This window comes from Oikopleura dioica, chromosome PAR (assembly GCF_907165135.1).
Source record: "Oikopleura dioica chromosome PAR, OKI2018_I68_1.0, whole genome shotgun sequence".
Taxonomy (NCBI): Eukaryota; Metazoa; Chordata; class Appendicularia; order Copelata; family Oikopleuridae; genus Oikopleura; species Oikopleura dioica.
Window position 1 is genome coordinate 9522486 of NC_137293.1, and position 23811 is coordinate 9546296.

The window sequence follows — 23811 nt, forward strand, 5'->3', positions numbered from 1 at the left end:
TGTTTCATAAATAATGAAGACTATTTTTTCGAACTTTTGTCGATTTCGAAATTCTTTGTGTGGGATCAAACATGATTAAAATCAATTTGACAATCAGAAAATCACTGTAGACAAAGTTTGGGCAGTAAAGAACGTTATAAAATAGCACTCGCGTCAATTGAAAAGGGTTTTAATCCTTTTACTAACTGATAAAAGAACTTCGTTGGTCATTTGTGATCACTTATCGAGGTGTTGATAGCCTCTTGGCAGAACTTTTACAGTGCCTTTTATACTTGCGAACTTCTTTTTGAAGTTTTAGGTTTATTTTACTTTCAGAAGATGTGATTCTTCTATTGAGTAGTTAACCTAGTATGCGTAAATCTAATGTACAAATTGAGCACCTAAAATAGAAGCATAGGAGAAGCCCTTTTAAACAAGGACCCCATAAGAAAATGTCCTTCAGAGTTGACGAGAGGTCGCACTTGATCCGGTCTTGCCTATTGTACAGTCAGGGCAATAGCCTGTGGGCCCAATTTTTACTCTCGCGCGCCTTTTCTCTCTTCTTCAATTTTAATTCTGCTGTGACGCATGTGAACACACCTTGTCTCACACTTTTTACCCTCGAAAAAAATATTTCAAACAGCTGCTCGAATTAAACAGAGATTGAAGAAGAAATTCCCAGCTCCGTGCTCTTTTGGAGACATAGAAGAGAACCTCTCGGCGGGAGAGAACGGAGAAAACGCGCTTCCGCGGCTCGAGTACTTGAATTCCCGCGTTGAGGTGGTTTTATGGTGCGTCGGGAATGGGAAACGGCTCTGCGGTCAAGCAGGACTCGGGCCAGTCTGAGAACCTGCCCCTCAGACCCCCTTCAGAAGGATCGGGCACATTTTTGACAGGAATATGCGTTGTCGATATTGACAGAAAGAAAGGACGTTTTAGATTTTTATTGGATTGAGGAAGAGGTCACGTTGAATACTTGATAACAAGCGGTTATATCTGAACATCGGCCATGTCTTCTACCGATTCTTTGAGACTCCAGTACTCGTATTTATACAGTCATTTTTCTGTTTTCTGCATTTCCGATTTTCATTTACAGTTTTCATCAATTGATAATTGGCGTTTTTGGAACATTCTTGATTACTATTTAAATAATTTTTATTGTCATAATTAGAAATTTAGTGATTTTTTCACATAAGAATCATAAATGAACAGTATCTAATCTAAAAATGCATCGAGAAGAGCGTAAACAGTCTATCTTTTTTGTATTCGTTCCATTTATTGATTTCATTAATTTTTAAATTTGTATTGACTCACAAAATCGAGATTATAACCGTTTTCGACAACTGCTGAATGAAAGCTTAGATCAATATCATTTTATTTATACAAAACCTCTGACTTATTTCGGACTCGTTTGGTTTAAATCGATCCGCGAAAGGGCGAACCTCCGAAGTGCCCGGGAAAGTCGTCGTCGGTCGCGGCCGAAAGACGAAAAATGAAAATCATAAGCCTTCATTCTCCCTCTCTTCAAAGGAAGGGCTGATTAGTTTATGTCACTTGGAGTAATAGACTATCTTTTCAAGCCTAAACCACAGAAGAATACGAACATTGGATATCGACTGGGTTACCGGCGGACTCTGGCAAGTGTCTTTACAGATTAAATGCCCCTGTGAGCCTATAATATCGTTAACGCCCGTAACACCTAATAAATTTAAGACTCCCAAACTCCACACCTGAGAATTATTGCTCTCAAATCTGAAATGACATGAGCACAGGTTGGTACGTTTCCTTTCCCCTTCTCACAAATCACCCGGGCCACAACTTTCACTAATTGCAAACATAAGCCAGTTAAAATGAGTGTTAAAGACACTTGGAAAGTTCGAACGAAGAAAAAGACTGTCTGATTATGCGTTAATATTTGGCATGTTCGGCATTGTAATTATGGTCATTGAGACCGAGCTTTCCTCCGACGCCGTTTACAACAAGGTTGTTAACTTCTGTTCTAGCCTTGTTTTTTTAATTGATAAAAATAAGAGCCATACTCCCAGCTTCGTCCTCAAGTGCCTCATTTCATTATCAACGATTATCCTGCTCGGGCTGATTATAGCTTACCATGCTCGTGAAATTCAGGTAAAGTGGAGTTCATTTTCTTTCAGCCCCTATTTCGAACTCTACCGGCTTCTTCCACATTCTGTGAACGCTTTTAGCCAATAAGAAGTCATCATTTTTTCTTTAACCAATCACAGATGCAATTTTAAGTTATTTATGATTGACAATGGTGCAGATGATTGGAGAATAGCAATGAGTTGGGAAAGAATATGCTACATTTCCCTGGAGCTTTTTATTTGTGCAATTCATCCTATTCCTGGCAACTGGAAATTCAAGCCAAAGATCTCAGATCGTATTATTTTGATAAATGCTCAATTTGTGAAGTGAGCTTCAGTTGATCCAAAAGAGGATTGACATTGCACTCATAAATCATGCTGATCTTGACAAAGTGGAATCTACAGAGCACGATACAGAAGACAGTCACGGGAGGACAGGGTCATCTCATTTCATTGAATATTTGGCACAATGCCGATACCGAGGAACTGAGCTGCAGATAATAAATAATTTGCTTCTTTTCAAAACCGATTTTTCAGGGCTCGATGAAGTTCCTTAATATAATTTTATTAAAACAAATTATACATTTGAAAAATGATAAAGACCCGGGATAAAGCAACTCGCGCTGCTGATGTTGATATTCTACTTTCGATTCCGATGTTTCTCAGGAAAGAATTTGCCATTGTGGAGTGACTTTCGCTCGCAATAAATTAAAGATTAATTGCTGAGGCGAAATCACGATATTAAATGAGTTTTGATTTTAAATATCAATCCAGCCTTTTTCAAGGCTAGTTTTTGAAGCAATTTGCTTTGCATCAACTTGACAATTCTCCTTGAAAGACTGTATCTGATAGCACGAGTGATGCTTCTACATTCCAGACTTTTCACCGACGCCAGTAGCAGAAGCATCGGTGCGCTAAACAAGATCAACTTCAACACCAGATTCGGAAGGGATAACAAAATTGAGCAAATTGAAATTCAATTTAGCCTTCATCTGACATTCTAATTCTCCTTTTCGCTCGTTAATTAGATGCTTCTTAAAAACAGAAACAATTGATTGATTATCCCCGTGAAAGTAATGAAGACGCTGATGACGATTTGTCCGGGGACTGTTTTATTAGTTTTCTCTATTTCGCTGTGGATCATAGCCGCTTGGACAATTAGAGCCTGTGAGAGGTAAACATCACCCAGAGGGCTTATTCTATTCAGCTGCTTAGATGATTTTATGGGCCCGTGGGATGAATAGTTTTCCCTTTACCAGCAGTAATATCCCATCCACGTGACAGTAGCTCCTTGTCATTAGCAACCAGACATTACCACTGAGGCAGGACGTTCTTCTTATAAGTATTGATAGAACAAGTGTTAGCTGAATAATTTTAGGCTCCGCCACGACATTTGAATCTTGTTGATATTTTAAATTTTGAAAATATAATTAGCGGTAAAATGGAGATGAATTTGGATTTTGGGTTTTTCAATGCATCAATATAATTTATTTATTTAGAAATGTATGAGCAGGATGTATGTCTCTTTATTTATTAACAAAGAGAACAGATAAAGATTCAATGCGTTCTCATAAAGATTTATTAATTATAATCCTCTTCTACAAATGATGGAAATTTGATATGCAATGAGGCGAAATGAGAACGACCCTAGAAAAGCCTAATCAGGCAGAATTCTTTCCATTTGGAATTTTTTAAGGTACCACGACAGTCACGAATCGATTTCAAACTTTCTCTCTGCAATGTGGCTAATTTCGATCACCTTTCTTTCGATTGGATACGGAGACATGGTTCCCAACACATACTGCGGGAAGGGAGTTTGTCTGATGACAGGCATCATGGTGAGTACTTAGCGCAATTCCTTAGACAGACAAAAACGAGGAAGAAGGCGATGAAATGTTGGATTTTTAGGGAGCTGCTTGTACCGCCCTTGTCGTCGCGGTGGTGGCACGAAAGCTAGAATTGACGAAGGCGGAAAAACACGTTCACAACTTTATGATGGACACGCAGTTGACAAAGCGGGTAAAATACTAGTTTATATTAAAAAACGTTTATTTGTTTACTTTTAGGTAAAAAATGCAGCTGCGAATGTGCTCCGCGAAACATGGCTAATTTACAAAAATACGAAGCTCTCGGACAGAGTCGACACAACTCGAGTCAGAAAACATCAACGAAAATTTCTACAGGCTATCTATCAGTATAATGATTTCACGGTAACCTTGGCTAATGGTTTATTAAGGCTGCGGACGTACAAAATGGAGCAGAGAAAATTGAATGATCAGGCTAACACTCTTGTGGATTTCGCCAAGGTAAGATTTGAACGAAGCATGATCTTGAATTGAATTTAGATGCAATTACGAGTGTCTGATCTGCTCAATGATCTCCACGAACGGACAGATATCGTCGAAGAGAGGATAGAGCGTATGGAAAGCAAGGTGATTAAATATATACTGAAGGCACTCTTTCTCAGAGGTTTTAGATGGAGAGCTTACAGGTAAATCTTGACCGTCTTCCTTCGAAAATCGCTGATTTGGTGGCGCTCAAACTCGCCGAGAAGCAAACAGAAAAAATACAATCCCAAAGTTCACCAAGCTGACAAAGATCTCAACTTTTTATATTTTGCAAATATAGTTATTCAAGTGCCTTAAACTTTGTCACACAATTAAAAATAGCTATCTGTACAGAATAAAGATCCACTTATGCCTTCAATCCAAAACGAATTCTCTTTATTACAGTTATTATTCATGTCGGAGACAGAGGCACCAATACAGCAAATATACAGCAGTCATACAACAGTGATTTTTGTTGACTGAGTATCGATTTGAATCTGGAGATCCGCTTTTTCGTCGTTCTGATCGTCATTTCTCGCGTTTTCTTCGAGTTGAAACATTGAAATCAAGGAAGAAAATGACATATTTTTCACCTTTCAACGGAGAGCAAAGATAATACAGTGCTAAAAATGCCATTGCCAAAACCACGCACGAAAGCGAAACAACAAGAATGATGCCCTTTTCTCCCCAAAATCTATTCTCTGTTTGCTCGGCTTCGCCTTCAGAATGCAAAAGATCTTTATGGAGAAATTTAACAATAGCGGTTGAAGAGTATTTTTAAATCAAATTTCTCACATGACCATGTTCTACCTTCGAAGTCTCTCTAACAAAAAAGAACTATCTATCTGTTACTGTGACTAAAACCAGCGTAGTAACTCATGTCGTGGGTAAAACGAAAACGCGCTAGTCTGACGTATATAACTTAAATACGCATTAGAATAGATAAGTGTGAAAAATGCTAAGAAGGTGGGGTAAAATTGACAACTACGGCCTTATCGGCTGTGGAGAGTACACAAATGTAGAACCAAAACAAGGTGCAGAAAAACAACTGCTCTGGAAAGACTGGTCAACAGTTCCATGATTGCGTCGCAAAAGAACTCGGAAAAGGAGCTTCGAAAATTTGCCCTGGAACTGACAGTGCTCATTTTCTCGTTTCAAAGCCAGGTAAAGTCCACACAAGAACTCTTTCTGACTATATTGAAGGAACTCCGATGTACTTTGCGATTTATGGGGGTGGATACTCAAGCACAAACAAATTCGATACTGTCGGTTATTGCGTTGGAATGGATTTTGCCTTAGAATGAAAATATTAGAAAAGGATACTTTGAACATTCAAAAAAACTGTTCAAAAAGTTGAAAACGGTTGTGTTTTACAAGTTTTTATTCAAGTTCGTTAAAGGATTTTCGCAGGAAAAAAAAGGTTTCTAAATGAGATTTTCCTACAAGTAGACGTATAAGTGAAATTGGCTTCTTGCTGAGCCTGGCAGACAAATACAAGTTTTCTATAAACTTTCTTTCTTCTTTTTTTTATTTAATACTGGCGGTTGTTTCGGTTGGGCATCGCACTAGAATTTACTTGAGTATGATTTGGTAGAGAAATCAACTTACCCTCGGTTAGGCATGGGCCAGTTTCCATTTCCCTGCGGTCCGCCGAAGTTAGGCTGTCGTCGTGGTCCACCAACGTTCTGCTGGAACGATCCACTCATGTTTTGGCCGCCGTAGCCTCGCGCTCCCTGTGGAGCTGGACGATTCTGGCCTCCATAGGATACGCCACTGGGAGCAGCTGCAGCGGGACGAGACTGACCAGGTGGTTGGTACTGAGATCCGGAGGATGCTCCGTAGCCTGTAGTGCCACCGACTCCTCCTCGAGGGCCGCCGCTGTAAGAAGAAGACGGGGCAGTGTAGCGAGTTCGCTCGGCCTCCAGTTGCTTCCTAAAATATTTGTGATCAAGTGAAATTGATTGGGAAAATAGCCGACCCATTAATTTCTCGAATAAAAAAAATCAGAAATTTTTTACTATGATTTTATCATTGAGTTCATTTTAAAATTTTTTCCATCCAAAAAGCCTTTTTAATTTTCGGCTTTCTCAAAAATTCTTCATTAGCAAAAAGGTATTTGTTTCGCAAATTATCCCTCAATATTTCTTTAATCTTAATAAATTTATCCCTCAGGATAAGCGGGATTAGATGAGCCGGATATATTATATAATGAAAATATGAAAAAGTTAAATTTTTATGATTTTTTATCAATAAAATACCCCGTAAAACTCGATCCATTGATTCATATCATATATTGAAATTTAGAAAAGTCCAGTCACTTTTTGACGGTCACCGATTCAAATGCCTTCGGCAGGTGAACAAACTCGAATAAATAAGTCTCCAAAGAAGAAGCTACCAAGATTTCTTCAAGCTCGAAAGAAAATTATTTCTCTTTGCTGTAAGAGAAGAACTCGCCCAGGAACTTTTTTGTGAATAAAAAGCGGCAAGTTTTCAATTGCCCGACCCAACCGGTTGATAAATGTGTGTTGATAAATGAAAGAAAGTCAAGTCAAGACAAGAAAGTCTGACGTTTGGAAGTCGTACTTTTCTCGCTCAAAGCGTTCTCGTTCGAGGCGAAGCGCGTTTCGTTCCTTTCGGATCTTTTCAGATTCGAAGTTGGACTGAAGCGCGTGAATCTCCGCCTCCAGACGCTTGTTATCGTCGATGAGCTTCTTGATGTCGTGAGATAAACCATGTTTTTCACGCATCATTTTTTCTTGGTTAGTCTTCTCGAATCTGTAATCCTTCTCCATGGCCCGAAGGTCATTTTTATATTTTGTAGTGCTCGCTTGCATGTCTCTAACTGAATATTTTTTGAATAAAAGCAAACTCGTTATCATCAACTCTTAACCCTACCCCGCCGAATTGGACCTTCTAGGTTCAGCTACGATACATCGTTTTGAACTTTAAGAAAGGTCTGTACTTATTCCTGCTGAGATGTACACATATTTAAAAAGAAGGACTGTCTCAGAGGTGGTAAATGGTTCTCAAAGAATGCATCAAGGTATTTTAGGAGAAGTCTCTCCCAGGTTCTGATTTATGCACTGAATAGCACCCTTAAGGCAATTATTTACCACCAGATTAACTCGCGAAGTAAATCGAGGTCCTCGATTTGAGATATTCTATAGCGAGTTATGAGTAAATCGAACTTTATACCGAGAATTTGAAAGGCTAAATTTCCGCATTCCTTCAAATCAGAGTGTAAAAAGTTAGATAAATTTGAGAAAGTATTGGTGCCAAAGAAACATAATTTTATTCTTTCCTGTCCAAAGTTTGGACTCCAAACCAATTGTAAAACACAAGCTAAATTTGGTTCTGTCCTTTTTAATCCCTTCCGAGCTTTTAGTGCGAAGGTAATTTTTCTATGATGATTGTTGATTCACTAATTTACTGATATGGATGCAGTAAACCACGTTTATCAAGAACTTCTTCCGGCATTCAGCTCTATAAAAACTCGAAAATTTTCAAGGCGGGGTAGGGCAATAAAGAGTAACTCCTAGAAGTAGAAGCTCCATGCTGACATCTGTTGTAAACCGCTGCATCAGTTACATGCAAAGCAATAGAGAAATAGAAACGGAGTGAAAAACTTACGTTCGCGGGTGCGATTCTTGTGCTGACTGCGGACATTGTTGAGCTCGTTTTCGGCCTTGATCAGTCGAGTCTTGACATCGAGCACAGCCTTTTTCTTTTGGTCAGTTTCGTTCTAAAGTTAGTAAGTTTTCGGATCTTGGACACAACGCGGAGTACCTTGGTCTGTTTAATCTTCGACTCCATCTGAGCGTCGGTATTCTGGGGCATTGGCTTGGCCGGATTTTTGACGGGCGAAGGTTTGGCTGGAGCACTATCGTCAGCTTTCTGTCGCTTAGGCATGAGTCCATTGACCGCGTTGTTCGCTGCATCTGCAGTTCGTTTCTGTGCAGCCTTGGTGGGAGAAGCCTTCTTTAAAGTTGGATCGGCATCGACGCGCTCGACGGTGATCTTTCCCAACTCAGTAGTCTCGGAAAAAACTTTGAGGGCAAGCTCGTGGTCGGGCTTGTCCTTGAGCTCGATGTAGGCAAAGCTTTCCTGGGTTGCGCGGCGGAGAGCAACCTTCAATGCTAGAACAGTACCCTTGATTTCATTTTTGACAAGGAACTCCTTGATCGTCATCGCTTTTACGCTTTTCTGGAGGCCGCAGATCCAGATACCGTTCTTTGCTTCAGCAGCTGGCTGGGCAGTTCCACCGTTTTCAGCTTTCTTGGCGAGCTGTTCTTGTCGCTTCTTTTCGGCCGCTTCCTTTTTCTTTTGCTGCCAGGCTTTGCGTTTCTCCGCCTTGGTCATTTTCTTTGGAGTAGCTTTCTTCGGCGACGCAGCCTTTTCGGCAACAGGAGTTTCCTCCTCTTTCTTTTCTTCTGCCGGTGCTTCTGAAGCTTCAGCGGGCTTGGAAATAGCTTCGGCGGCTTTCGGCTCTTCCGCTTGCTCTTCGGAGAGATCATCGTGCTCGACTCCAAGAGTAAGCTGATCTTCTTCCGGCTCTACTTCCTCTTCCACCGGTGCTGTTTCTGTCTCCATTTTTCTTCGTCTGCTGGCTCCTCTGTTGGATCAGGTCGTTTGGGTGTAGCATCGCCTGTTTCTTCAGCAGCAGCGGCTTCTTCTGCGGATTCTTGCTCCTGTGCAGGTTCTTCTGCGACCTCCTGGGTGACATCGGCAGCTTGCTCTTCCGCGGCTTTATTGGCTTCTGCGACTTCCGATTCTTGGATTTCTTCAAATTCCTCTGCTGGCTTTTCTTCTTCGACTGGAGCAGCTTCCGTTTCCATAGTTTCTTCAGCTTCGGCGGTTTCTTCGGCTTCTTCGGCAGCGGTAGTTTCTTTTGCTCCTCTTCAGCTGTTACGGCTTCTTGTTCAGTTGCTTCTTCAGCTACCGCTTCGTCTTCAGCTGCCGCCTCGTCTTCAGCTACGATAGTGTCCTCAGCCTCATCGGCTTCCTCGACTGTCTCGTCGGCTACCTCAGCGACGGATTCAGCCGCTTCGACTTCGAATTCAAATTCATCCGGATCTTCGCCTTCATCTTCAAGCCAGTCAGACAGCAACTGAATAAAATATTCAGCGAAAAGTTCAATAAAATAGGTGACTGCCTTAATCGTCGTTAAAACGTTGCATCGGCTGCCTTAATCGTCGTTAAAACGTTGCATCGGACTGCTTTAGTCGTCGCTAAAACGTTGCATGGGCTGCCTTAATCGTCGTCTGACTCATCTTGCCTTTTTCAATTTCAAGATAGGTAGGCGCGCGCCAACCAGCGCTTTCAGAGTGTTTCTAGACTTTCCAGATTCTCCCAAGACGACGATTAAGGCAGCCCAATGCAACGTTTTAGCGACGACGATTAAGGCAGCCGATGCAACGTTTTAACGACGATTAAGGCAGTCTCCTATTTTAATCATCTTTCTCGGTCGATTCGATTCTAGATAAAGCGTTTACCTTTCGAAGGGCGTCGGGCTTGTCGGCCTGGCTTCGTCGGACTTTGATTCCATTTTTTCGATCTCACATTTCACCTGCTCGTCAGTCAATTCCTCGAGCTTAACCATGATCTAAAAGTATCAAATTGATAGAAAAATAACTATTGAAGCAAATGAGGAAGAGATTATAAAAATGTTAACCTTGCTGATATAATATCAGTGATATTAGCGGAATTCCTTGTAAAAAGTTTAGACACAAAACCCAAGGATATTCGCATTTTCAGGATAAAATATTTGACTCTCTTTACTCTCTCGTTCTGATCGAGGAGTGGTCGGATAGTGCCAGTTACACGTGAGCTCTAGAGAAAAATCCTAGTTTGCAGCGCAGCTGAACTAGAATTGTCTCGAAGAAAACGTGATAAGTAAAACGAAAGAAGGACAGTCATCTTTTATTCGTCTTTCTTCATGATATTTTTAACAGAAGTTAGCAAGTTCATCGCTGAGATCTTGTATCGGCAAGGAAATATGGAGAGTTTGCTATAACCTAAAGCAATTTTAAGAGATATGAATAAAATAAATTCCCTACCAATGGATCTTTTCCTAGAATGATATCCGCTGCTTTCTCGGCAATAGCAATCGTCGGAGCATTTAAATTTCCCGATGCTATGCTGGGCATTATTGAAGCATCGATGACGCGCAATCCTTGTGTCCCAAAAACGCGGCATTCTGAATCAACGACCGCCATCGGATCTTCTTCTTTCCCCATTTTGCAGGAACAGGCTGGGTGATAGACGGTTTCGATGAACGATTTGATCCATTCTTCTATTTCTTTGTCGTTTTTGAATTCTTTACCGGGGACGAGTTCGGCTTTCCGGAACTCGTCAAATGCTGATTGGGCGAAAATCTCGCGCGTAAGTTTCAAACATTCGACGAGATCGGGCAGGTCTTCCGGGTGGGACAGGTATTTTGGATCGATTTTTGGATGCTCTCTGAAAATAAAAGTACTTGTAATAGACATGAAAAGAAATTCACCTTGGATTATTGGATCTAATTTTGATATGCCCCGTCGATTTAGCCCGCAATGTTCCAACATGAGCTTGAAAAGCCTCTTCAGTAAGTTCCCCACGGCCGTGATCAAGATACTGGCTTGGCACGAAATGTAGTTGAATGTCTGGATGATCAAGTTCTTCCGCCGCCTTGGTCCTGATAAACGCTCCAGCGTGGAAATGATTCGTCGCGCAGATGCCAGTTCCTTTGAGAAACCACTCGGCTCCGATGAGCTGCATCAATGGCGATTTTTGATACTTTTGGAGTGAAAGGCCGGGTAGAGTTCTATGCTAAATTTTGAGCTCAGAAAGCATCAAAGCTTTAGTTACTTACAGAAACGGAGATTTCAATATGATCTTGCAGATTTTCACCGACGCCAGGCAAGTCAACAATCGGATCAACTTCGGCCTTCTCTAATTCAACTGCGTTTCCGATCCCAGAAAGTTGAAGCATCTGGGGCGAATTGATTGCTCCTCCACATAGAATTACCTCACTAGCTTCGATGAAGAGGTTTTCTCCAAACGAATTTCGCGATTTGAAGCTAGAAATATTCACGCCAGAAGCAGTTGTCCCGCTAAACACGACTTTGTCTACAAGAGAATCTGACAGGATCGTTAGATTTTCTCGCTTTCGCGCTGGGTCCAGATAACAAGAAGAAGCATTGGCTCGGGATCCATCGTACTTGTTAACTGTCATCGGCAGCTTTCCAAAACCCTCTTGTTGATAGCCATTTATATCTTCTGTTTTCGCATAGCCTGCTTCAACCCCTGCTTGAATGAATGCTTCATACAGTGGAGTGTTAAAGTCACCGTCAGCTACATGAAGTGGTCCACTTCTTCCTTTGTAGAAATCATCTTCTTCTGCCGCGTAAAAGTTCTGGGATTTTTTGAAATAAGGCAGAAGGTGATCATAGTTCCATTTTTCATCCCCAATCTCTTCCGCCCATCGATCCTGATCTTTTCCATGGCCTCTAACGTAAACCATCGCATTCAACGAGCTACTGCCTCCGATAACTCTACCACGCGGCCAATAGAAGGAACGATTATTCGCGTGCTTTTGAGGAACAGTTTCGTAGAACCAGTTGTATTTTTCATCCTGCAGATTGTACTGCAACGCAGCCGGCATGTGAATCTTCCACGACAGTATTTTTCCCAGTCGGGAGTCATGTTTTGCGAAAATATTATCAGACGGTCCAGCTTCCAAAAGAAGAACATTTTTGGATCCGTCTTCGGAAAGTCGATTTGCGAGCACGCATCCTGCTGATCCTCCACCGCAAATTATAAAATCGTACTTTACTTTTGCAATTTTTCTTGCTTTTCTCAGCCAGAGCATTTTTTCTCGGGCAGATTTCGGTTTTTGGAACCGCGCAAAAATGCATTTATTTGATATTTTGATCAAATAAATGATGAAACAAACAAGTTGAGGCATGGTTTTGACAGCAAACGTACTCTTCCATGGTTTCAAAGTTATAAAGAACCCTGCTTTCTATCGAGTTAAAACAACACTTTGATTGAAGAAAAAACTGTAGAAAACTATATTCTGCTCTTTTAAAAAATCGGAGGTTAGAGTATGGAATGCGGCAATGAAGATAAGGCATAGAAATGATTTCAGTAGAACTCTTCAGATTCGGGGCTGATGCGCTCGATCGCCGCCTGGATTTTCTCGTAGACTTCGAAGGCGGTGATTGAGGGCTGCTCTTCGATTTGAGGTAGTCGGAATGCGTGGTTTTTCATCGTTAGAGAACCGAAGCTGGTTTGTTCCATGTACTCGAAATCGCGAATGTTTGGCTCTCCATAGGAGCACTGAGAGAATCATTAAACCGGTAAATGGAGATGATGGTACCTTAATCGCTTTTGCCATTTCAACTTTTTCAACTCTCCCAAGTCGATCTTTGATTTCTTGTTCAATAAGGTTCTCTTTGTTGACATCAAGCCCGATCAAGTCCTTATAAACTGAAAGAATAAGTTCATTTCTTTGTAAAATTGTGAGGATCTACTTTTATCATACGGATCGAAATTCAGTTCTTGAACTGCTTTGTCCCTCACACTCTTCTTCAAAACATCTGATTTGAGAATATGCTCCTTTGCATTGAATTTTTCTTGCCTGAATGATCATGAAATACGAAAAAAAACGTTAAGTTTACTTTATTTGCTCGATATTCTGCACCAGTAATTGGGTAGAATTCGTCGCGACTAATGGAATGTCTGGAATGCCTTCATCGTACGTTGTTATTTCCAAGTCTGATGATTTTTTAAACGAGCTTGCCCCTGAAGTTGACGCTCTCGATTGAGGTGGTGGGTCTATTTGCGTAATTTCGAGGTCAGAAGATTTTGTAACGGTCGATTTTGAGCGATATTCCGATGGAGCTGTGCTAGCCGTCAGAGAACGGATTGTTGATGCGTCTGTCTGATGCTCTTCGTCTTTTACAAAATAGTTAATCTATTGTACTTGTTAACCATTCTCCTTCTTACCAATATCGCTTATATCAAGCTCCTCCGTAAGGCCTCCCGTACTCGACCTAACCGATGGGACCGGAGCATCCCTTTCAATACTTTTATCCATCTTCAAAATATGAAAAAATAACGAGGAAGAAAGTAGAATAACTTAAAACTTGAAATATTGAGCATAATCACTCGATTTTAGGCACGATTGCTACAACCCAGGTAAAAACTACGATTCAGAGAACGATTCACAGAAATTAATGTTTTTGTTGCGTATTTTTTTCTTTTTGAAAGAGAGTGGTGAAAGTTGAAAGTGAGGAAACTTGAATGGTGGGATAGAATGGATAATAGAATTTATGTATGTTGTAATGCGCGTTTTTACTGAATACAGCTTATTGTTAACATTGAACTTGGTAGATAAAGAAGCGATTGCATTATTTTTTTGTTAGGAGGAACCAGCACCACTTTTTCATAAATAAGGAAGATATAAATAAAGTTTTTTAGTTTTTTTTTTCAAATGTACAAATCATAGGTTCTTTGAGCGATAAACTAGAACAGAAAGATGAACAGACAGAGCAATTAGAAGTGATAGATAGTACGACAGGAGAACGGTTTTCTCTACCACGAGAGCTTGTCGAAAAGCTCGTAGTTTTTCTCCAGGTCCATGTTGAGCTCGAGTTTTGCCTCGCGACAGGCTAGTCGGGCGGCGCCATAGGCTGAGGTGACTTTTGGTCGGACGAGGGTTAACTCTTTTAACTTCGATGTCTTTTGTAGAACTAAAAAGGCCGGTTGTCTTCCTTGATTTTGCTTTCAAACTTACCATTTACAAAAAACTCTTTCATAAATCCCCACGACTTCCAAACCGAGCCAACGCAAATCACCACCGGTCCTCCTTTCTGCGAGATCATCTCCTCCGTCATATTGCGCTGAATGGCCACCACATGCTGAGCCAGCAGCCTACCGGCCTCAGCGAAGCATGACAGACTCAACTCATCGCCCTCCTTCGCGAGCATCGCGAGACTCTTGCAGAAGCCCGCGTAGTTTGATTTGTCGAATTTGGCGGCGTAGAAGACGTCCAACATTTGGCCCCGATCTTCGACGCCGAAGTAGTTTTTCATTTCCTCGAAGACGCGGTCGACTGGGTATTCGCATTCAATCAGATTGTCTTCGTGGTCAAACACAGTCTTCAGGGCCTAAAGGAGCTTTTTGAGTAAAGAACAAAAGGCACTGAATTGGTGAAGAATGCGGATTTACAGATTGCTCAAACAATCTTCCACAATTCAGCGCACTACTGGGCGAACATCAATGAAGAACTCGTAAATCACTATTTGACGAATTCGACGCGGCATTTGAAAACTTTTAAAGTAATTCGTAAAAGAATTCTACGTACGCGATGTGTAATGAAAAACGCGCTGCCCTCATCGCCGATAAAATGGCCCCAGCCGCCGCAGCGCGCCGGAGAAATCGTCGTTAATCAGTTGACAATTGCTGCCAGTACCGGCGATGAGGACGATGCCTCCGTTGGAGCATGTAAAGACCGAGCCATATGTATCGTCGTAAATTGAGATTTCTTTGAAGAGCTGGCCACAAGCATCCTGAAAACAGAAATTTTTCGGGCTAGAGTTAAATGGGAAAGTCCAGTCTTATTCGATATATTGGCCGAAAAATACCTGGAATACTGTACCTGGAGGTGCTCCTTGATTAAAACTTCCATCCCATCTTGCGCCCCTGAGATCGCTAATCCAACACAGTCAAACTGCGTGCCTTCCGGAACATTAAGCTGGAGCCACAGTTTCTCTAGTAATTCCATCAACCTGTCGGTCAAAAGTTCGAGCCCGATGAGATGGACATTTGTTCCTTCGCCGATTTCCTCTGCGAGTTGTTTTCCATGCTCGTTAACTTAAAGATGCCCATCATTACTTTAGTTCTTAACGATTTCCTGTATAGGAAAAGAACAAAGAAGATGCCAGTATTTACCTACGATGGCTGTTGTATGGGTCCCGCCACCTTCAACTCCAACATACAAAGGCATCAAATAATCAACAAACACGCCTCGGGCAAAAAGTACTTTTTTGATGTTCCAGTCAGCAGTAGAAAGACTCTGAAATCACGCGTCCAAATTTTTCAAGATACTTTTTTCAAAATTTTCTCCTTGTCAAAAAATCAAACGCAGACAGAAAAGAAACGAATTGTGGTAGAGTTTTTCTTTTATAGTCCGAAGCGCGGGGCGCCCTCTATCATAATTCATAAATGGTCATTTTTTAGATTTTCTTTTGCGTTCAGAGAAATTATTATTTTTGAAAGTCGTGCAAATATGCGAGTTTTTAATCCATCGAGATTTCATTCCAAAAATTTGAGGGATTCGAAAGATTTTTTAGATCGGAGATAATTTTTAGTTGACTGTAATAATAAAAAATATAACAAACAGGGAAAGGAAAAAGGATAAAAGATTTGATACAGGCAAAGTCCGCACGAGAATGAAGAAAGGAGGCAGAAGTGATCGCTTTAGTAGTGAAGCAACTATGGCGGCCAAATTGATTTATTTTAGCTGAATTTGCTTTTCAGTATCGGTTGATGCCGAAAACGCGGACGCGATGGAATTGTGGGAGCTTGGGAAGTACACTTAATAACAGGGCGGCGGTGTTCCACTGGAAGTGTTCGTACTCGTATTTGGTGTAGAAAGAAGCTAAAAAATGAGAAATTATGTAAGCTTGGAGGCTTGTTGGGACGACTTTTGATGGATGCTGACGTCAGAAGAGGCAGTAAAATAAGCATAATAACAAACAAGATAGCTTCATGGCCTTTTCAAAGTTCCCTGTAGGAAATACCTACTAGGAATATTTTATAAGACTAAATATCATGAATATTGATTTATACGGAGCTTTGCAATAAAATCAAGGAGGACTATCAGCGTTAAGATTCCAAAAAGAGTTCAAATATGCTCTGATCAAAAGTTTTGAAAACGAATAAATTGGCAATCAAATAGACGAATATTTCCATGACGTGTCTATTAAAAATCAAAGGCAAAGCATAAACGTTGAGTCCAATTTAATGGACAGTTAAAGATTCCCAAAAGCCACAAAACATTTAATGATCCCGAAGCCCCTGACGTCAGCGGCACTTTTATTCAGCATATTTTTGAGATTCAGAATTTATTGAATCAATTGATTCTGAAAACACTAATTCTCAATAATCACATGTAACTTACCGAGTAAATAGAGAACAATGGAGGCGGAGAGAAAGAATTTGCGTGCTTCGGTGAACTAGAATGACAGTTTTAAAGCGCCCTTCTGACAAGATTACGGCAAGGATTTGTACTTTTGTTGAATTATGAACAAAATGTGTTCTGCAGATTTAGTAATCATGCGTAGGTAAGCAAATTTAGTTCTTAGAAATTTTTTTCAAGCACTTTCTATAGGTAGAATAATTTTCTGACCTGCTCTTCGCCGTCCATTTGTTCCCATCCAGTCAAAAATCTACTGGATCCTTGATCTGTAGTGTGGAAAGGCGTTCCTTTGACGGAATGCATGAGCAGGTACATGAGAATCGAATGCACGACATTTGTTATTGTCCAGCACCACTCGACAGTGAGTACTTTCGCTCGTTGAAAATATAAAATGCTAATTATGAAGAAAACACTTCTACAATTCTCAACAATCCTGGAATGCAAAGAATAATGAAGTGAAGCAAGAGAACGACGAGGACGTAGGATATCCAAATGCCTCTTGAGTTCCAGACGTTTGTGTTTGGATTTGCGCAGCTGTGGGCCGTTCCGACTACTCCAGCCATTCTAGAGCTCGTTCTCAAAGTTCCTTGTTTAATTAGTCACTTGTTTATAATTTCCTAAAAGTTGATTGAACGGTTGTAAGTGGAAGTGAAGAAAGCAACGTGTGTGAGTGTATTGTTTTTCTCTTTATCAGTTTTCTTTTTTCTTGGCGACTCCTGGCGCCAGTTTGTCACAGTAGTCGTACAGTCGGCTCTGTCCGCGAACCTCTGTGTCGAAGAGAGGCACTTTCGTTATGTGAAAATCGCAGTAAAGATCCTCAATTTGATCCAAGTACTTTTTCTGTAAACTAAAAGCTTGGGGTAAAAACGGGGAAAAAGCAGTGAAAGAAAACCTGGTTTGTGCTTTGCAAGTTTGGCAATTGTGGGCGTTCATTGTTGGCACAAGTCTATTCACGACGATATTTCTCGAATCAATACCAATATTTGCCAGTTCCTAGTCAAAAAAAAGGATGAAAAATTAAACTTTGGTTCTTTTTGTTACCTGGATAAGGCGCTCGGTTTCGTACAGAGAGAGGAATTCAGCGATACACACGCATATGAAAGTACTCAAGTCCGGATTTGAGAATTCTTCTTTCATTTTTCGAACCGTAGGAAGAATGTCCCCGAGCTTTTCGGTGATAAAATCTGAGTTCAAGTCCAAGTTCAGCATTGACTAAAATATTGTTGCAACGAGAGAAGCAAGAAGCCTTTACATAAAGTCATATAGAATTGAATATAAGAACAAGGAAATGCACCTTGGCCATATTTAAAATGGGCCCAAATCCGCTATTTGAGGAGCCATCAAACATCCCCAAAATCTTGCCGATTCCATTCTCAACCGTTCCAGGGAAATTCAACAATCTGAGCGTATGTCCCGTCGGGGCTGTGTCAAAGATGACACAACTGTACTGCATGTCTGTAATGAGCTTCATAACCTCAGAAAAACTGACTGCTTCGTCAACGCCTGGCAAGGTTTGGGCAAAGTCCTGCATCATCTTTTTCATACCACTGTTTTCCGGGGTCATTTAAAATTAAGCAAGTAGAAATGTAATAAAAAGAGCCAGAAGTTATATGACCCAAAATTGTCAGCGACCATTTCTTCGGGCAGTCCCTCGACTCCTACATTTGGATCGATCTCCATCGCGAATAAGTTATCGAACCCGTTGACTTTTGTCGGAACCTTTGAAAATTTCTGGTCCTAAAAAGAGGCTTTGAAAGTCGGAACGGACAGAAAATACATACGAAAGAATCAGAAATATTGTGAGCTGGATCTGTTGAGATCAGCAACACTTTTTCTCGGACATGAGACATCTTTTAAAAGGGATAAATCATCGTTAGATCTTTCAAGAATAACGGAGTGACGCCCTTATTGTCTTGTAGCAATATAGATTTCGGAACTTGATCTTATTTCTATGATAAATTTATCCGTTCCAGAACTGCCAACGAGCAGGAAGTAGAAGTCTTCCCGACTCCACCTTTTCCTCCAACAAAAATCCACTTCAAACTCTCCTGTGTCAACACATTCATCAGCGTCGGTTCAAATTCAAAACTATCTTCAGCATCGTGAAACTCGTCCGCCATTCTCTTTTCTTTAAATTTTTGAAATTTTAAGAAACGCTTTGGTTTTCAGTTTTCTATTGAATTCAATTGAGAAAAGAGGGTTTAGACTTTCGGCATTTTCTGCCGATTTTTCTGCGTTAATTTTTAAATTAATTTTTAGTTAATTATTGGGTGTGATTTGCTAGTCAATTATTATTTGATTGTAGATTGGTAAAGCTATCGGCAAAGACTGTTTTAAGACTATGGTCTAATAATACACGCCGCCGGTAGGAAAGAAATTCTCGCGTAAGAAAGGCTAGAAATGAACTTTTCGCAGTTTAAATTAATCATTTAACTCGACAGTTTAAACCAGTAAACAGCCGAAACTGCAAAAGAGAACGAGGAAAAAATATGAATCTGAGAATCACAGGAAGCGCTAAACACCCGGAAAGTCAGTAGTAAGCAAGGAAAATTTATAATAAATAAACGTGTGGTTGTATTGTGTGTTGTGGTCGTTTTGATTAGTTTTCGAAACGCCCCTCAGGGGTGAAATCAAACTCGAAATCGCCACGGCCATAATTCGCTACAGGAGGTTTGATAAAGGTGATAGAGTTTTAAAACTTTAAAGTAATAATAGGAATGTTGGCAGGCCAATTTTAATTTCATAGTTGTAAAATTTATAATTCTAGCAACTGGGATGGGCACATTTCTCTGGTTTCAGGGGTGGATGTTGGCTAAGATGGCTTTTGATTGGCCAAAACAACGAATACTTATGTCTAATTGGCTTAAGGCCCAAAGAACCCCATTTTTAAAAAGAAATGTGCCCACCCCAGCCAGCAGGGTGATTATTAGTTGAACTAGAAAGTGGAATTTTCGATTTTGTCCGTCGTTTTTAGAAATCGTCGTAAAAAAGCGTTGGAAAACGAAAAAAAGGGATGAAATGTAGGAAAAAATAACGCAAGCTTCAAGCAAGGAAAGATAACAAAAAATTATGGCATGCACAGCATGGTGAGTATGGACTTACACGGGTCGACCGGTGAGTCGCTAGAGTGGGGGAGTTTTTTTATCAATTCGGAAGAATAAAGAAATAACCCTAAAGTTGGTGTAGAAAGTTAATGATCGACCTTTTGGTATTTTCAAAACACCGAAATCTGATCATCAGCCAAGTGAAATAAAAAGAATAATACAACGCACAAAAATTTAAAATATAATTTTTGTGAAGTCATAATTCGGTCCTTTCTAAGGACCAGAACTAGAATGATTACGTAACGTTTAATTTTTTGTAAAACAGGTTAGTAGCCAGCGACAGTTGAAATTGGAAAAAAAGACGAAGATTTTGAGTTTTCAAAATCTCCGAAATCGCAAGAATTTTCATCAAAATATCAAAAATGGCGAAGAATGTTTTTTTTTTCTCTTTGAACTTGGGAATTTTCGTCTTTTAGATTTTTTTATCTTTTGGAAAGAAGGCCACAGACTGAACTATATGATGATGCTGCTGAATGAGAATAAATTGAAATAGTAATAAAGTAAAGTTGTTAATTAAGTTTGAAAGTAAAGGTATCAAAAAAGTATAAAAAACGAGCTTCGAGAAGAAGGAAGATTTTCTTTCTTCTTTTATTTGTAAAACTCTAGTTCCAGTGCTCGTTCCAGCTGCTTGTTCGCCGGTGGAACGAATTACTCTTAAAAAATAGCTCAATTGGGATCAAGAAAGTGTCATTTTTTACCGATAAATGACCGGTAGATCCGTGGTCTGGCATCCTGAGTCCTCCAACAGAACTAAGATCATTGGACGAGGGAGATTCGAGCATCGTATTTTCGTGCGCTTGGGGATTCCAAGTTTCCATTTTTGTCGAATCGTTCCAGCCACTAGAAGTTGTCGGAGTAGACCACTCCAGATTATTCGAAGAGTCGTAATAGCTCCTAAAAACGGTTTGAAATTCAAACTTTGGATATCAAAAGAGAATTTTGAGGCTATAAACAAATGATCTTACTCTGATCCTTCCATTCCCGGTGGTGGAGGTGGTTTTACAGGTTGTTTATTGATGTGAAGCCTCCTAGCATAACGATCTACTTCCGGATCTCCTAGAAAATTAATAAAATTAAATTCGTAGGAAGTTTTACTGAACCTGTAGGAGGCAAATGAGGCGCCTGTCCATGTGGCAGCCGCGGCCACGAGTTTGGTTTTGAATAGTTGGACGAAACTGAGCCAAACTCGCCGCCGAGCTCATTGTCACGGTAGCAATCGCCAATGGGCGACAATTGCGTTTTATGAGTGTCCCCGAGTCGCGAGCTTTCGTTCAGGTGCGATTGAAACGAGTCCGAGCGGAATTGCATCGGCCCTAGAATTTCGACGATTGTTAAATAATAAATGTATTTTTTCGATTACTTATCGGCTTCGGCCAGTGACGTCTTCCCTGAGCGAGACGTTCGGAAGAGCTAGCGTGCTCGTATCTCGCCTGCTGCTGCCCTGAAATAACAAAAAGTGAGCTTCAAAGCGGCATTGTGATATTTACTCTGTGGATGGAGAGGTTGCTTAATCACAGGTCGATGCGTCGATGTGGAACAGTGCGACTGCGAGTTCTCCGAGCGAATGCTGATGTCGGATGTCTGTCTCGATGGGCCCTTTGAATCCATTGAAATCAACGAGGACTTTGATCGAGAAATGCTCCCTGTCTTCGACAAGGAAGAGGAGAAATCGCCAGAGAGAAGTGAAGCCACGGTGCTCACATCGTTCCCGAGTCTGCAAGTTCAGTTTTGAGTCGCATCTTTGTAAAGAATTTATTACCTAGATCCTTGACGACGGGACAGACTTGGGTGTCTTTGTTTAAAGTCGGAAGAAGAAATGCTGAATTTGAACTTGCCGCAGAACTCGTGCGCGTGCTCGTCCATATTTTTCGAGGCAGAGAAGACGACTTCATAAGTTGCTTTGACAACTGCAATGGCGGACTCTGGATTGAGCTCGCGCTGCAGATGTGAAACGCGCTGTGGATCTTCTTTGATCTGCCAGCGCGACGGAACTGAGACGAGCACTGTCTTGCCGTCGCTCCGCTCGAAGTGCTGTTGTTTGGTTATCGTCGCTTTGCCTATTTGAGGATAAAATAGAATTGAAAACATAGAGGACTCACCGCGACAGTCTTCCATTTTGGCGAAAGATACAAGGCCCAAATTGCCGAAAGCGACGCTCAACGCTGCTTTACAAAGTTGAACCCAACGAGATGGACTTTCAGGGATCATATAAGAGTAGAAAATATACACAAAAGAATTCTATGGCTTTGTAAATGGATGAAAGGGTTAAAATTAATGATGATCCCTAGCAAAGCTCGTTCAGAATTTTATTGGCAAGACTTGCTCTCGCATCTTCAACGAGATTAGGGCTAATTGACTGGATTAAATTCTCCACAGCTCGTCGCTTGTGTTGCAACAGAGATCGAGATGACAGCTTTGGATCTCCGTTTTTCGCTTTTGTCTTTGCGTAGCTCGGGAAAAAGACATTCGCTGAAGATGTTTTAGGATTTGAGAATGCATAGAAACGAACCGATTTCGATTTGGATATCGGGAATTTCACGCTCGACGAAGTTGTTGTTCGTCTCTCGTAACACAAGAAGGGTGGTTTCAGGGTCACAACATCCGCTGAAGAGTTCTTTGAGAGATTCTGGTCGATAAGTCAGGAAACATGCCGGCATGATAAATTCGCTGACTTTTATTAATCTTCGTAATTGCTAAAAATGAGAACTATCGACGAGGTTAGTTTCGAAGACATTTACATTTAGATATGCGTCAAGTGCAACTTGAAAATTGTTGGTAAGTTTTTCTAGCGCAGAGTTTTTGGTGTTGGTGTTGGAGCAGTGCAGAGCATTAACGATGTCTGTCGGGCTGATGCCAGACTTGGCCCGAAGTCTGGCGGTTTGGCTTTTGATTGCCTCGCACATTTGAAGGCATTTATCAGATAAGGTGTACATTGAGTGTTCGCGCACGTGACAACTTGGTCGAGGCACTGTACTTTCCGTTCTCAAATTTGTCCATTGATAATTGAATTATCATAATTCAGAAAAATTTATGAAAAAAAGGATGAAAACGAGTTCCTGTATAATCGTCGCGCAGTTGCAAGTCATTCATCAGATTGCTCATCATATTTCCAGACCTTCCACCAGAGAAGGCCGGATTATGACGACGCATCGGGTCCATTCCCATGCTACTCAGATTCTGTTGATGATCAGCAGCTTGCTGGTCACGGAGAGTGGTTGGGTTAATTGTAGCGCTAGAAAATTAACCATTTATATCCATGGTTATAAACTTATATCGAAAGAAACAAGCCTTTGGAGTTCCAAATGTGAGAAGATGAAAGAAAGAGCTTGAAGTTACCTTAATTCGCTTTCTACAGATAACAAGGACCGTGAAATAAACTCAAGTTGTCGGAATGTTTCTTGCTTATTCGCCAGCTGCGCCGCTTGTTTGAGAGTATTGATGATTCCGTTGAAGCGGTTGACTTTCTCCTGCAGCATTTTTTCGCTGCAGTAGTATTGAATCCGGCTCAATGTTTGAAGAAAGTCGTTGAGCGAGCCCGAGTCCTCGGAGGTGGTCTTTTTGTACATGTATTCGAGACACTGGCCGAGCTCGTGATAGGTGTTCAATGGAGGATTGCGGGCGCGGACGAACTCGATGATCAACGAGTGCAGCCGCTGGATTGCTTGCTCGGAGATGATAGGTGTGGGGGATGGGGACAGGGAATGCACATGGGAAGGGACGTGGTGGTGCGCGACGGGAGAATTGTGCGCCACTTGGTGGTTAACTTGCTGTGGTGCCGTGGGCGGGAGATTTAGGTTACTACTGCTGTGGTAGGATGACGGGGAGAGGATTTGCGAGCCGTTGTGGCTATTTTCGTACACGGGGTAGCAGTTGTAGGAGGTCTCGGTCCCAGATAACGATCTAGTAAGAAATGTTAATTGAATTTGATCGTTCAGGAATTAAAAAAATCGTTATCTATTATTGTTTATTTGAAAAATACCTTCGATCGTGTTCATTGCCGATAAAATTGCGGCCATTCGTGCCGATCATTCTTGCGTCAACAACCAATGCTTGTCACTTACATATTCTAGTGGTCAATAAAGATTTATTTCTGTTATTTTTTCGGATATTTTTAT

The 23811-nt window shown here is 41.0% G+C and overlaps 9 protein-coding genes and 1 long non-coding RNA gene across 12 annotated transcripts in view; 2 read left to right on the forward strand and 8 right to left on the reverse strand.

Moving 5' to 3' along the window:
* Positions 1-1859: 1859 nt before the first annotated feature.
* Positions 1860-2498, forward strand: LOC145705433 (small conductance calcium-activated potassium channel protein 1-like). The gene is made up of 3 exons (XM_081782910.1): positions 1860-1962; positions 2011-2106; positions 2236-2498. Exons 1-3 carry the CDS (start codon positions 1900-1902, stop codon positions 2410-2412), a joined length of 336 nt encoding a protein of 111 aa, XP_081639036.1. The 5' UTR covers positions 1860-1899; the 3' UTR covers positions 2413-2498.
* Positions 2499-3122: 624 nt separating this feature from the next.
* On the forward strand, positions 3123-4771 carry LOC145705428 (small conductance calcium-activated potassium channel protein 2-like). Of its 2 annotated transcripts, XM_081782906.1 has the most exons (7): positions 3123-3255; positions 3778-3919; positions 3990-4100; positions 4148-4275; positions 4318-4387; positions 4427-4513; positions 4558-4764. In XM_081782906.1, the coding sequence occupies exons 1-7, from the start codon at positions 3158-3160 to the stop codon at positions 4672-4674; spliced, it is 753 nt and encodes a 250-aa protein (XP_081639032.1). In that variant the 5' UTR covers positions 3123-3157; the 3' UTR covers positions 4675-4764. The 2 variants fall into 2 exon arrangements, with proteins under 2 accessions (XP_081639032.1, XP_081639031.1); XM_081782905.1 differs by having other exon boundaries at positions 4148-4387; positions 4558-4771.
* A 1000-nt stretch (positions 4772-5771) lies between these two features.
* Positions 5772-9143, reverse strand: LOC145702890 (uncharacterized). Its single transcript, XM_081780185.1, has 5 exons — positions 8195-9143; positions 8039-8150; positions 6992-7250; positions 6017-6340; positions 5772-5973 (listed from the first exon to the last, which is right to left on the reverse strand). Exons 1-5 carry the CDS (start codon positions 8996-8998, stop codon positions 5940-5942), a joined length of 1533 nt encoding a protein of 510 aa, XP_081636311.1. The 5' UTR covers positions 8999-9143; the 3' UTR covers positions 5772-5939.
* A 176-nt stretch (positions 9144-9319) lies between these two features.
* On the reverse strand, positions 9320-10017 carry LOC145702896 (uncharacterized). Its single transcript, XR_014134340.1, has 2 exons — positions 9901-10017; positions 9320-9515 (listed from the first exon to the last, which is right to left on the reverse strand). It is a non-coding gene; the product is annotated as an uncharacterized LOC145702896 (long non-coding RNA).
* A 109-nt stretch (positions 10018-10126) lies between these two features.
* On the reverse strand, positions 10127-12353 carry LOC145702889 (choline dehydrogenase, mitochondrial-like). Its single transcript, XM_081780184.1, has 4 exons — positions 11259-12353; positions 10911-11215; positions 10465-10867; positions 10127-10422 (listed from the first exon to the last, which is right to left on the reverse strand). The coding sequence occupies exons 1-4, from the start codon at positions 12351-12353 to the stop codon at positions 10372-10374; spliced, it is 1854 nt and encodes a 617-aa protein (XP_081636310.1). The 3' UTR covers positions 10127-10371.
* Positions 12354-12430: 77 nt separating this feature from the next.
* LOC145702894 (uncharacterized) lies at positions 12431-13512 on the reverse strand. Its single transcript, XM_081780189.1, has 5 exons — positions 13397-13512; positions 13069-13345; positions 12922-13028; positions 12768-12877; positions 12431-12727 (listed from the first exon to the last, which is right to left on the reverse strand). The coding sequence occupies exons 1-5, from the start codon at positions 13485-13487 to the stop codon at positions 12533-12535; spliced, it is 780 nt and encodes a 259-aa protein (XP_081636315.1). The 5' UTR covers positions 13488-13512; the 3' UTR covers positions 12431-12532.
* Positions 13513-13520: 8 nt separating this feature from the next.
* LOC145701714 (N-acetyl-D-glucosamine kinase-like) lies at positions 13521-15525 on the reverse strand. Its single transcript, XM_081778931.1, is given in 6 exon segments — positions 13521-14142; positions 14187-14559; positions 14757-14829; positions 14831-14961; positions 15051-15265; positions 15344-15525. Coding segments are annotated over 6 exon segments (1005 nt in total). The 5' UTR covers positions 15399-15525; the 3' UTR covers positions 13521-13984.
* A 394-nt stretch (positions 15526-15919) lies between these two features.
* On the reverse strand, positions 15920-17183 carry LOC145702897 (ORM1-like protein 2). Its single transcript, XM_081780192.1, has 4 exons — positions 17012-17183; positions 16803-16946; positions 16575-16629; positions 15920-16052 (listed from the first exon to the last, which is right to left on the reverse strand). Exons 1-4 carry the CDS (start codon positions 17153-17155, stop codon positions 15928-15930), a joined length of 468 nt encoding a protein of 155 aa, XP_081636318.1. The 5' UTR covers positions 17156-17183; the 3' UTR covers positions 15920-15927.
* Positions 17184-17213: 30 nt separating this feature from the next.
* LOC145702892 (ATPase GET3-like) lies at positions 17214-18738 on the reverse strand. Its single transcript, XM_081780188.1, has 7 exons — positions 18563-18738; positions 18374-18442; positions 18213-18329; positions 17887-18138; positions 17634-17804; positions 17485-17585; positions 17214-17439 (listed from the first exon to the last, which is right to left on the reverse strand). Exons 1-7 carry the CDS (start codon positions 18710-18712, stop codon positions 17283-17285), a joined length of 1017 nt encoding a protein of 338 aa, XP_081636314.1. The 5' UTR covers positions 18713-18738; the 3' UTR covers positions 17214-17282.
* Positions 18739-20207: 1469 nt separating this feature from the next.
* LOC145702888 (uncharacterized) overlaps positions 20208-23811 on the reverse strand; it is a 29817-nt gene continuing 26213 nt past the window's right edge. Inside the window, exons 2-15 of one of the 2 annotated variants that reach the window (XM_081780183.1) lie at positions 23676-23745; positions 23033-23596; positions 22753-22928; positions 22435-22664; positions 22206-22389; positions 21985-22165; positions 21796-21890; positions 21456-21753; positions 21184-21410; positions 21057-21137; positions 20797-21009; positions 20662-20752; positions 20395-20590; positions 20208-20349 (exon numbers count right to left, since the gene is read on the reverse strand). In XM_081780183.1, coding sequence (XP_081636309.1) covers positions 20299-20349; positions 20395-20590; positions 20662-20752; positions 20797-21009; positions 21057-21137; positions 21184-21410; positions 21456-21753; positions 21796-21890; positions 21985-22165; positions 22206-22389; positions 22435-22664; positions 22753-22928; positions 23033-23596; positions 23676-23725 — 2637 coding nt within the window. In that variant the 5' untranslated portion in view covers positions 23726-23745 and the 3' untranslated portion in view covers positions 20208-20298. Of the gene's footprint in view, positions 20350-20394; positions 20591-20661; positions 20753-20796; positions 21010-21056; positions 21138-21183; positions 21411-21455; positions 21754-21795; positions 21891-21984; positions 22166-22205; positions 22390-22434; positions 22665-22752; positions 22929-23032; positions 23597-23675; positions 23781-23811 lie in introns of those variants that run through there. The other variant, XM_081780182.1, reaches the window with a different exon arrangement.

Coding starts and splice junctions, on each gene's coding strand:
- LOC145702894 (XM_081780189.1), bottom strand. CDS start 13,487: ATGGATAAAAGTATTGAAAGGGATGCTCCGGTCCCATCGGTTAGGTCG. Junction 12,878..12,921: donor TTTCGATCCGTATGATAAAA/GTAGATCCTCAC, acceptor TTATTCTTTCAG/TTTATAAGGACTTGATCGGG. Junction 12,728..12,767: donor AAATGGCAAAAGCGATTAAG/GTACCATCATCT, acceptor TGATTCTCTCAG/TGCTCCTATGGAGAGCCAAA.
- LOC145702892 (XM_081780188.1), bottom strand. CDS start 18,712: ATGGCGGACGAGTTTCACGATGCTGAAGATAGTTTTGAATTTGAACCG. Junction 18,139..18,212: donor AAGAAATGGTCGCTGACAAT/TTTGGGTCATAT, acceptor CCGGAAAACAGT/GGTATGAAAAAGATGATGCA. Junction 17,586..17,633: donor AAACCGAGCGCCTTATCCAG/GTAACAAAAAGA, acceptor TTTTTTGACTAG/GAACTGGCAAATATTGGTAT.
- LOC145702889 (XM_081780184.1), bottom strand. CDS start 12,353: ATGCCTCAACTTGTTTGTTTCATCATTTATTTGATCAAAATATCAAAT. Junction 10,868..10,910: donor ATTAGATCCAATAATCCAAG/GTGAATTTCTTT, acceptor TTTTATTTTCAG/AGAGCATCCAAAAATCGATC. Junction 10,423..10,464: donor TTCTAGGAAAAGATCCATTG/GTAGGGAATTTA, acceptor AAATTGCTTTAG/GTTATAGCAAACTCTCCATA.
- LOC145702890 (XM_081780185.1), bottom strand. CDS start 8,998: ATGGAGACAGAAACAGCACCGGTGGAAGAGGAAGTAGAGCCGGAAGAA. Junction 7,251..8,038: donor CAAGAATCGCACCCGCGAAC/GTAAGTTTTTCA, acceptor AAAAATATTCAG/TTAGAGACATGCAAGCGAGC. Junction 5,974..6,016: donor TGGCCCATGCCTAACCGAGG/GTAAGTTGATTT, acceptor AGTAAATTCTAG/TGCGATGCCCAACCGAAACA.
- LOC145702897 (XM_081780192.1), bottom strand. CDS start 17,155: ATGGCTGGAGTAGTCGGAACGGCCCACAGCTGCGCAAATCCAAACACA. Junction 16,630..16,802: donor AAATGGACGGCGAAGAGCAG/GTCAGAAAATTA, acceptor CTGTCATTCTAG/TTCACCGAAGCACGCAAATT. Junction 16,053..16,574: donor CATTGTTCTCTATTTACTCG/GTAAGTTACATG, acceptor CTCATTTTTTAG/CTTCTTTCTACACCAAATAC.
- LOC145705428 (XM_081782905.1), top strand. CDS start 3,158: ATGAAGACGCTGATGACGATTTGTCCGGGGACTGTTTTATTAGTTTTC. Junction 3,920..3,989: donor GTCTGATGACAGGCATCATG/GTGAGTACTTAG, acceptor TTGGATTTTTAG/GGAGCTGCTTGTACCGCCCT. Junction 4,101..4,147: donor ACACGCAGTTGACAAAGCGG/GTAAAATACTAG, acceptor GTTTACTTTTAG/GTAAAAAATGCAGCTGCGAA.
- LOC145705433 (XM_081782910.1), top strand. CDS start 1,900: ATGTTCGGCATTGTAATTATGGTCATTGAGACCGAGCTTTCCTCCGAC. Junction 1,963..2,010: donor CCGACGCCGTTTACAACAAG/GTTGTTAACTTC, acceptor GATAAAAATAAG/AGCCATACTCCCAGCTTCGT. Junction 2,107..2,235: donor ACCATGCTCGTGAAATTCAG/GTAAAGTGGAGT, acceptor TGCAATTTTAAG/TTATTTATGATTGACAATGG.